This window comes from Syngnathus scovelli, chromosome 5, assembly GCF_024217435.2.
Source record: "Syngnathus scovelli strain Florida chromosome 5, RoL_Ssco_1.2, whole genome shotgun sequence".
NCBI classification, from domain to species: domain Eukaryota; kingdom Metazoa; phylum Chordata; class Actinopteri; order Syngnathiformes; family Syngnathidae; genus Syngnathus; species Syngnathus scovelli.
In genome coordinates this window covers 6211718-6220958 of record NC_090851.1, presented here as the reverse complement: position 1 = coordinate 6220958, position 9241 = coordinate 6211718, and the positions used below count along the sequence as shown (strand labels likewise).

Sequence of the window (9241 nt, the reverse complement as noted above, 5' to 3'; positions counted from 1 at the left end):
ATGGAAAATTGTCAGCTGCTGATAGGATTACAGTAGTGTTGTTTGCCTGATGCGTGTTTGTTTACTATTATGCACACTCGTGCTACACTATGATTGGACGAAAGTCGTTTATCAAAGGCGTTGACCAATAAGATGCTTTTCCTTTTAATCTTCGCCTTTCGATCCGCCCCCCAATTCCCGGATGTGCGTCGTAAAGAATGGCAACTTTGCTCACGTGCCGCAACACAAACATTGCAGCTTTGACACATCTAGCGCTTCATCACTTCTCTGCGCATCCCCCAGAAGCCATCGGCAACCGTGGAAGCTCCTCACAACACTTTAGTGTTCATCGTGGTCTTATTCATAGCAAAGTAGGTTGTGCCTCAGTTTTCTTAAACCCTGCATCCGATTTTATTTGCATTATTTTAAAGGTCCTCTTTTTGATAGGGGATTGCCCAGTTTGCTTCGTCGCACTAAGATGCTAGGTCATTGGAAAATTAATGGCACACTAATTATTTGAGTATTTAATGCATTCTCGAATTATCCTAAATTTTAATAGTACCGAGTACAACTCTTTCCTGAGTTGTTTCCACCGTAGCATCTCTATGATGTACCTTACGTCACTTTAAAACAAACGATCGATCCAGTAGATGTTTTAAGAACACGTGTACCTGCTTAATAATATCCGACAACATTAAAAACTGGATAGATAGCTCAATGATTGATGGGAGTTGAAAATCAGAAGTTTACCAATAGACTTATTTAAAAAGACACGTATTACCCACTCACTGACAAGAAATCCGACTTTTTTTTTCTCCTCTCGTCTTGGTCAGTCATGATGAAAATTTGAAGAACCCTTAAAATATCCCTCACTTTTTGTGGGTTTCTTTTGTGCCTTTTCTTAAACCCCCTAAAATGGAACAATCGAAAAGAAGTACAAGTATGTTGCGCTCAGCTAAACGCATTTTAATTAATCCAAGTGATCACGGAAGAGATTTTATTTTGTAAGATGACTTTTGAATGAGATCATACTTTGTGGTGTAAGCTGTTATAAGTCAAACAATTGATAGTACGTACATTAAAAAAAAAAATACGATTCCGTTTTGTTAGACCAGTTTTCTCATTAAAATTGGCTTTCGTCACACCCTTAATAGTCAAAATTCTGCTTCGCTGAGTTTAAGTTCTTCGTAAAAGGCAAAGTTGAATGAGGTTGGTTTTTGTTATAGATATTTTGTTGTACTCTTAGCAAAGAGTTCACAACAACAGAACAGAGTGTATTGTATTATGCAGCCATCTGACTAAAATTAAAGCTTCCAAGCATCTAAGCATTATGTAATTTTATGCGCTATGGTACAAATGCTAAAGAGACTTTGATGTGCGGCGTTTTCTGTTTTTAACCTGGGGCCTTATTACAAAGACATGGTTAAAAAAAAAAAAAAAAAATTAAAAGCCAATGATTGATGTCATACCTCAAATTGGTTCCTGTTGGTTAATTAAGACCACCCTGAATAAAATGTGGAGAACGAAACTTTGTGATAATTGACTGAAAAGTAATTATTAAAGACAAGCATACAGTATGTTAACGAGGCCAAGCTGAGGAGTCTCCTCCCCAATTTCCTTTTTTTTTTTTCTCTCTCTTGCTTGCGTGCGTCTATGTATGAGTGCACTGCGCTGACTCCAGGAAGTTTTGGGTTTCCACTTCCAGCAGCAATTTCGTTCAGTTTGGAATATTTTCGCTTTGTTTATTTTCAGGTCACATCATCGTAAAAGACATGGCAGAAGGGGGCTTTGACCCTTGTGAATGCATCTGCAGCACTGAGCACGCAATGGCGCGCCTCCTCAACCTGGTAAGTGTTGGCTATGGATGTGGCAGATTAGGACAAAGCTAGGGTTTACAATACAGCAAAGTATTTCTGTTGTATTAAGAAGAAAATGAAAAGAAAAGCCAAATGCAATCATCAAAAAGGAGAGGTCTGAAGTCACACTGAGCAAACATCCTGGTTCCTGCTCAATGATTTCCATGAGAGCTGCAATCCAATGTAGATTTTACATTGTTTGAAAAATTTGTTTTTAAGAAAGGTATTCTGATTGAGGCTGGTTTTCAAAACATGTCTACAAGGTATATTGAAAATGGAACTAACAGTGTCAGTTTCCGGAAACTCCGCCTGTACAGGTGTAACTTGTACGGTAAAATATATCTGGTTTGAAAACACTCCGATGCTATTTTTAGCGCTTGTTGAAGGGTGTTGTCCAAATAGAAGATACAGAGGGACCTTTCAAGAGGAAATATTAACATTGTAAAAATGAGTTGACCACTAATATTAATGCAAAAGTTTAAAAAAAAAAGAACATTTTCAGGAAAATACTGCTAGAGAGAATACATCTAAAAAATAAACTTCCTAATTAATTTCAAAACATTGACACTTGTCTCTGTTTGCGTCTGTAGAATAAATTGTGTTTAGCGTTTTGCTTTTTTTCTCAGAAATCATGGCAAAATAAAATAGTACACTGTTTTGTAACATATGAGCAATGTGGTTTGTAAATTACACACAAAGTAATTTTAGCAAGCAGTTGTCAATGGTTTATTCGATACAATGTTTCTCTTCCAGCTCAGAAATTCCCAGTCCTACTGCACAGACACGGAGTGCCCTTTGGAATGTACGTATGACCTCTTCATGCAGGCGTATTTCGTTGTTGGAGTATAGAATAGCACCAGAGCAGCATTGTGTGTTTGTGTTTAGTGCCAGGGCCGAATGGAGGTGGGGGGGAAGAGTTTACCTTCCCCATGATGGTGATGGGATGGATGGTACTGGCCGTAGTCCTCTTTGTGCTACGCCCTTCTACTCTCCGAAGTTCCCCCTCCATAGAAAAACCCACCGAACCCCACAATGTAAGTTGTACTCATATCCTCGTTTAAGTCTAATTAAATTTTATTTTATTTTAATTTAATTGAAAACAAGTACATTCACATTCACCCCATTTGTTGTTTTGCAGAGAGGTGGAAGAGAACCACCAGCGCCACCTGTTGACTAGAAGGAAACCATCTGCCCGTGCGTGTTCCTGTGGCACAGATTAACACCTACTCCATGTCATCTTACATTAAAAGATTCCATGCCTATTCCATCGTGTTTTGGATTATAATCGCTGGCCTCAGGCTAAAACTACCTATGTTGTTTCCTCCAATCTATACGAAAGGTCAGTCTAGGTTTTTGGAGGTGCTAGAATTTCACCCACTACAAGTGAAATTGTTTTGACCTCTCACTGTTTTCTAAGACCACTATGGCACAATGTTTGAAAACAAAAATAAGTGATGTATTATATTACACATACACAGACTTAATTGTGTAATGCTCAGTTACCAAAATAAATCACAACTGTCGCTTATTTAAAGCAAGACCTGATGAATTGGATTGTCGTGATGATTTATCTTGAAGTTCTAGTTAATTTGTCCTTGTATTTTTTTACATTGACATTGACAGTATCTTCTGATTATATGGGGTACATTTTTTACATCTCAATGAAAAATTCACAGGGTTTCCAATTGTCAGTATTACTACACATTGCTATATTTTTTTGTTTCAAATTGTTCATTGTGTGTCAATGGCAATTACAGGATGTCCACAAACGTCATCAGAGTCAATTTATTTAGCAAAGATTACTAAAATAACTTCTGTCAGATCCCGATTTTTTACAGTTTCATGTAGCATATACTGGTCCACACACTCCAGTGTGGTGGTTGCAGGTTCCACTGCCGCCATTGTTATGATAAGAATATATAAAATCAAATGATCATGCAAAATAGTGTTATTTTATAATTTAATCCAGGTTTGCAGTATGTCCACACTGTGACGTTAGTACTAGTATTTCACTATTAAACCGCGTTAAAGTCTTATTAGATCATTGGACCGTCATTTAAATACACGTGACGCCATTAAAGCCGTCATAAGTACTATTACTGAAAATGTAACGCGCATGCGCATCGAGAAACCGGAAACGGTGTCTCCATAGGTTACCGTAAACAAAAAAGGCATTTCCATCGTGGGTTTAGGGTTGTGGCAGCATTACCTTTAATTAGCTCAAAACAACAACTTTTGGCAGAAACGACTATACAACGTGATAATGGTGATCATTTAAATCAGCAACTATTGGTGCTCTGTGGCTACTTGTTGCTGTTAGCAAAAGTAGCGAACATGCTAAGTCCTAGCTATTAAGCCTGCTTATAGTTTCAGACATGACGACTGAAGCATTCGACACTCTTGCTTACTCGCAAAGTCCTAAAACAACAAAGAGAACAACGTTCCAGGTAAATGTTGCAGTATTCTTTGAATACCTCGTATGGATAATCGATTCGGGCGATTTAACAGAGTTGCTGTGTCTGCAGGATGAACTTGAAGCTGCTCTCACAGTTCGAGCTAGAAAAAAAACACAATTTTTGTATTCAGAAGATTTGGATGAGGCTGGTGACGGTAAGACCTAATGAATAAAACAGTTAACATATTTAAGTAGGATTAAATTGTTAAGTGGTTATTCCAGCTTCCTTTGCCGTATTTTTGCCCACGAAGTCCTCACTATGTCAGATTAATGAAAACATGCAACAACACTGCCAAAACAGGCTCCTAAGCACACTGTTTATTGGACGTATTGATATCATTCCATTGTTGAAACGGTTATAACAGATGATTAAAGACATTGTAATACTGCATGCCCAATTCCCAAACGATATGCTCTTAGTCAGCAACAGTTCACTAGCTAGAAGAGTTTTGGTTTTGACATGCTAATCGATGTAATAAACGAAACAATCAATTTTAAATTTTCTGTTTGCCACAGATTTTTTGGACACCCTTCTTAAAACAAGAAAAACTAGGTCTGATGCATTCAAAGCCAGCAAGACGAAAAGCAGAATCAACGACTTTGTCTTCTCTGATGATGATGATGACGAAACACAAGGGACAAAAAAGAGTTCCTTCTTGAAATCTCTTAAAAGAATTTCTTTTGAGGCAGATACGTTTGCCCCACCGAGTGAACATGAGGTTACAACCAGATGTCAGTTATCTAATGAAGATGACATACGGGATAACTCCAGTACATTACTATTATCCCAGTCAGATGATGTTCCTCCAGACTTGCCTTTACCCTTCCACAGCAGTACATCTCCAACGCCTATTCAGCTTGATAGTAGAGCAGACACGAGTAGAGAGACATTTTGTAATGAAAGCTTCCGGTCTTCATTGGAACCTGACCTTAAATGTGTGCCAACTGCTGGTGAGTTTATTACATTTTAGAACAAATGCTTTACAATTAAATACGCACACGCTCACCAGTTCTTCCTATGCGTACATATGTAGGTATCCAGCAGGAGACTCCCAAACCCAAACCGAGACAAAGAACTATGGGATTGAACATCCGTGTGACAGAGAAAAACGAAAATTCTCCATCAGGCCCACTTGCTGCCAATATATGCAACGTCACTCACATCTCATCTGAGAGGATCCCAACAAGGAGCCGCAGTCCCCAAGTGCGTCATTTCATATCTTACATTACACAATGTTACCTGTCCTCTATCATCATCTGACCTACTCACCTTCCTGTTTCTAACATTTACAAAATATTAGGAAGCCCCAAGCAGTGCAATAATGCAACTAAAATAAGAATTCATATAATGACTGAAGTCCTTTTTTTAAGATATCAAATGTGTATTGCTGATAAACACTGATAAATTAATATAACACATTAATGTTATTCAAAAATACCATGTCATGTGTGTTGTTGTCCTTGTTAGTTGACAGATGGATGCTGTGCTGATTCATGCGTTTCAAGTGAGCACTCGAACATCATCACCAAATTATTCATTTATTATGTATTAGGCAGCATGATTTGTATTTCTTTTTCTGTTGTTTTTAGATGACGTCACTGTAGGTGACACCAATGGACAAGAGCTGGCACACACCACATTCGTGAAAGAGGCTAATGTAAGATGTTTCTTTTGTGAGGATCCTGCTAGATACATGTTTTTATTTTCTTATTAAGAAGGTTACTCTTTCTTAAGCAGGAAGAGTCGGGAGATCACACCATTGCTCAGGTCACTCAAGTTCAAAACAAATCTGATATTAGGTCAGTAATGTTACCTGACCTACTGTTTGCCTTTATATTTGTGGGGGGAAAAATGTTTTGTGACTTCAGTGTCTTTTGTTTCCTGCCATTCAGAGCATCTAGTTCTCAGTCTCAGAGACCCAGCACTGCATACAACAAGAAGGTCGAATCCAAATATCTGGGAACTCTCAAAATTCTGGATAGTAAGATTTCCCAAGATTGTCAACCACAAGGTGCCGATTACATCAGGGCAACTGTTTACCAGGTCAGTGGGACAATAACAAGGGTCTTGCCTTCAAAAGATACCTGGTGCACATTACATTTGTATTCGTTTCAGAAGAAGGTATCTGTATAGTTCATGCCAGTCATGTAAAATCTTTTTTGTACTCCCCCAAGGAATGGCTCAGAAAGAAAAAGGAAAAGTCCTCTGAGAACTTAAACAAAGAGAAGCTTCTGCAAGAGCAAAACAAAAAGGTGAGCAGCTGAGAAGATAAGAGCCTCTCAGCACAGTGGACCATCCCTTCCAAACTACGGTAAAACCAAATCGTAGTCAATGTTTTCATTTGATACACACGGCTGACTTTATTGCCCCAAACCAAACAGAGAGAAGAAGAAAAGAAGAAAGATGCCGCCGCTTCATATGAGGCTTGGAAAGCAAAGAAAAATGAGCTGCTCAAAGCAAAAACAAAGAAAGACAAACATAAGATGAGCAAAGAGCAAAGAGCGGTGGAAGAGGTTCAGGAAAAAAGGAAAGCAGCCGAACAGGTACGAATGTTTTAAGAATCACTGCAATAGAGCTTGACTTACACTAAAAACAAAAGTAAAGGCAACAAACAGGCAGCAAGCTCTAAATTTCGGAAAGCAAGTTCATCAGATTATTGAAAATTAGGTTTATGCTTCAAAATGATTGTCTAAATTATGCCATGGCAGGTATTTTATCGATGGAAGCGTGAGCATGACGAATTACTCAGAGAAAAGTATCAACAGCAAAGAGCCGCTGAAAGGAAACTTGCACTGAAGAAACAGAAGGAAGAGGAAGAACGAAAGAAAGACAGCAAATCTGCTTTTTCTAACTGGTAAGTCCAAAGCATTGCCCTTTAGCTGTACCTACTAGTTTAAGCAAGCGACATCATTAACTTGTCAACCATGTGATCATTTCCCCAGGTGCGAAAAGAAGACTGATGCCCTGTCCAAAAGAGTCTCGACAGAATGCCTGGAGAGCAGAAATAAAGCAGAGGAGCATCAATATATCCAAGAGGAGAAGGATAAAATGGCGATAGAGACATTTGAACAGTGGCTGGTAAGTACAGTTCCTTAATTGCATGATTGATCCTATTTTCTATTTAATTTTCAATTCCCAAACAGGCAAAGAAGGATATGCAACAAAAGCGTCAGAGAGAGGAAAGGCGTATCCAAGTGATACTTCGAGACAGTCCGCCCCCACCATGGAGTCCTCCCAATAAAACCATTCAATTTCGCAAATAACTCAAATAACTAAATTTGAAACACGGAATGTCCGTGCGTCGTTCAAATAGTTTCATGGAAATGCGCTGTGAGTGGCAGGTGGCAAGTCCGACCGAGAGTGAAGCTGGAATAGGCCACCGAAAACTGGTGAAGGATGCATGTGTGGGCATTTGAAAATGTAGAATAGAAAATATTGCATTTTCTTCATGATTTTCATATTAGTGAAGAATGGAAAGTAATAGAGTACAGAAATGGATTAGAGTAGCATCATATGACAGTGAGGAGCGTGCTGGTCGGTTTTGTAGTTAGAATTTTTGTCATTTCATGTTTGTTTATTCTCTTTACCAAAGTGTAACGCCTAATTCACACCGGGTGCTGAACGGCTGCGTTGCGGTCTTTAATATATGAAAACACCACATATCTACAACCTACAGACCTTCCATTTCAAAGATTGGCATAAATTGGACATTTAAATGGCAAAAAAATGAGCCTGGAATAAATTAAACATACAACAAAATAACCTATCCATGGTAGAAGAGCCAATGTCCCGAAAATTACGTCCCAAAAGCTTGTCAATGTGAGCGAAAGGATGGCTATTGGCGGTCTCATGGGCGGATACTTTACAAAGACACAACGTAGCCGCCGTTTGCAGCAAGTGTAAATTGCTGTCACGATCTTCCGCGAAGAATACGGAACGCCGCAGTTCCGCAGCTGGTGTGAGTTAGGCGTAAGAAAATGACATGAATAACATGTCTCAGTTTAGGACAGCAGGGTACAATGACTTGACTATGTTGTATAAACAACAAACAGATTTTCCCCCCATTCCTTTGTATGTCTGGTACAAGTGAAGGAATTAACAATAAAACAGACTTTGATCTTCAAAAGTGTTGGCTGTACTGAATCATAGGAAGTGAAATGAGGGTAGGATTTTGCTTTTGTAAGCTTGAGTTTTAGCTTCCACAGTTAGGCCAGTGACCATGGTACACAACTTTGCGCCAATGTCAACCAATGACCATGACTTGCTCAACAAATCAATTCCTAACTTTCCCATCAATGTACTACCGTCTGCAAGACTAAAGAGGTGTCAAAAGATGTCACAAAGTTGTTGACCTAAAGAATGTTGGGCTGGGTTACAAAAGCATCAGCAAGATGAGTTGAGCTATTTGAAGTTGACTAAGTAGCAAACTCAGAATTAACCCATTTTGCTTAATACAATTAACCCCAATACTAGTTGCTACCACCGCCATGCTTCACTGTCGGCATGAGTTGAAATGTCAGTCCAAGTATGGTACACGTGAAATTCAGACAACTTCAGAAATCACACAGGGTGGAGCAAAAAGTCTGGCTCACTAGAACTGTCTGAATGTTGTGACACAAAGGGCGAGGCAAATTATGAGTGTAAAAACGTCATTCATCATGGGAAAGGAAATATTACGTTTTATACACAAGGGAGGGGAGGCAAATTAAAACCATATGTGAAACATTTGAGGTAGAGTTGTACACAAGGAAATATAGATGGCACATAAACTGAACTAAACAGCAAATGCTTCTTAAACGCACTAAAAAGAGCATGATTATGCTTTTAATACTTTATATTAAGTTTGATTTCTCTACATGATGTGAGCAAAATATGACACGCGTTGGAATGGATGACTCACTTTTGTTTTAATACAGTCACACTACTTTATTTCCTCAAAATCGTGGCAAT

General features: G+C 38.7%; 2 protein-coding genes across 3 annotated transcripts; both read left to right on the top strand.

The window, feature by feature from the left end:
• The first annotated feature begins 186 nt into the window (after nt 1-186).
• On the top strand, nt 187-3373 carry smim14 (small integral membrane protein 14). The gene is made up of 5 exons (XM_049719785.1): nt 187-350; nt 1732-1826; nt 2589-2637; nt 2721-2869; nt 2974-3373. The coding sequence occupies exons 2-5, from the start codon at nt 1752-1754 to the stop codon at nt 3010-3012; spliced, it is 312 nt and encodes a 103-aa protein (XP_049575742.1). The 5' UTR covers nt 187-350; nt 1732-1751; the 3' UTR covers nt 3013-3373.
• A 585-nt stretch (nt 3374-3958) lies between these two features.
• map9 (microtubule-associated protein 9) lies at nt 3959-8417 on the top strand. Of its 2 annotated transcripts, none has more exons than XM_049719768.2 (13): nt 3959-4282; nt 4361-4445; nt 4807-5241; nt 5325-5494; nt 5759-5795; nt 5881-5948; nt 6026-6090; nt 6184-6334; nt 6466-6543; nt 6673-6834; nt 7000-7145; nt 7234-7369; nt 7435-8417. In XM_049719768.2, exons 1-13 carry the CDS (start codon nt 4211-4213, stop codon nt 7552-7554), a joined length of 1725 nt encoding a protein of 574 aa, XP_049575725.1. In that variant the 5' UTR covers nt 3959-4210; the 3' UTR covers nt 7555-8417. The 2 variants fall into 2 exon arrangements, with proteins under 2 accessions (XP_049575725.1, XP_049575726.1); XM_049719769.2 differs by having other exon boundaries at nt 3960-4282; nt 6029-6090.
• The last annotated feature ends 824 nt before the right edge of the window (nt 8418-9241 follow it).

What these genes read in the sequence shown, in the direction of transcription:
- map9 (XM_049719768.2), top strand. Translation starts at nt 4,211, where the DNA reads ATGACGACTGAAGCATTCGACACTCTTGCTTACTCGCAAAGTCCTAAA. An exon ending in TTTGGATGAGGCTGGTGACG is followed by an intron (nt 4,446 to 4,806) that starts GTAAGACCTAAT and finishes TGTTTGCCACAG; the next exon opens with ATTTTTTGGACACCCTTCTT. An exon ending in CAAGGAGCCGCAGTCCCCAA is followed by an intron (nt 5,495 to 5,758) that starts GTGCGTCATTTC and finishes TGTCCTTGTTAG; the next exon opens with TTGACAGATGGATGCTGTGC.
- smim14 (XM_049719785.1), top strand. Translation starts at nt 1,752, where the DNA reads ATGGCAGAAGGGGGCTTTGACCCTTGTGAATGCATCTGCAGCACTGAG. An exon ending in TGGCGCGCCTCCTCAACCTG is followed by an intron (nt 1,827 to 2,588) that starts GTAAGTGTTGGC and finishes TTTCTCTTCCAG; the next exon opens with CTCAGAAATTCCCAGTCCTA. An exon ending in CACGGAGTGCCCTTTGGAAT is followed by an intron (nt 2,638 to 2,720) that starts GTACGTATGACC and finishes GTTTGTGTTTAG; the next exon opens with TGCCAGGGCCGAATGGAGGT.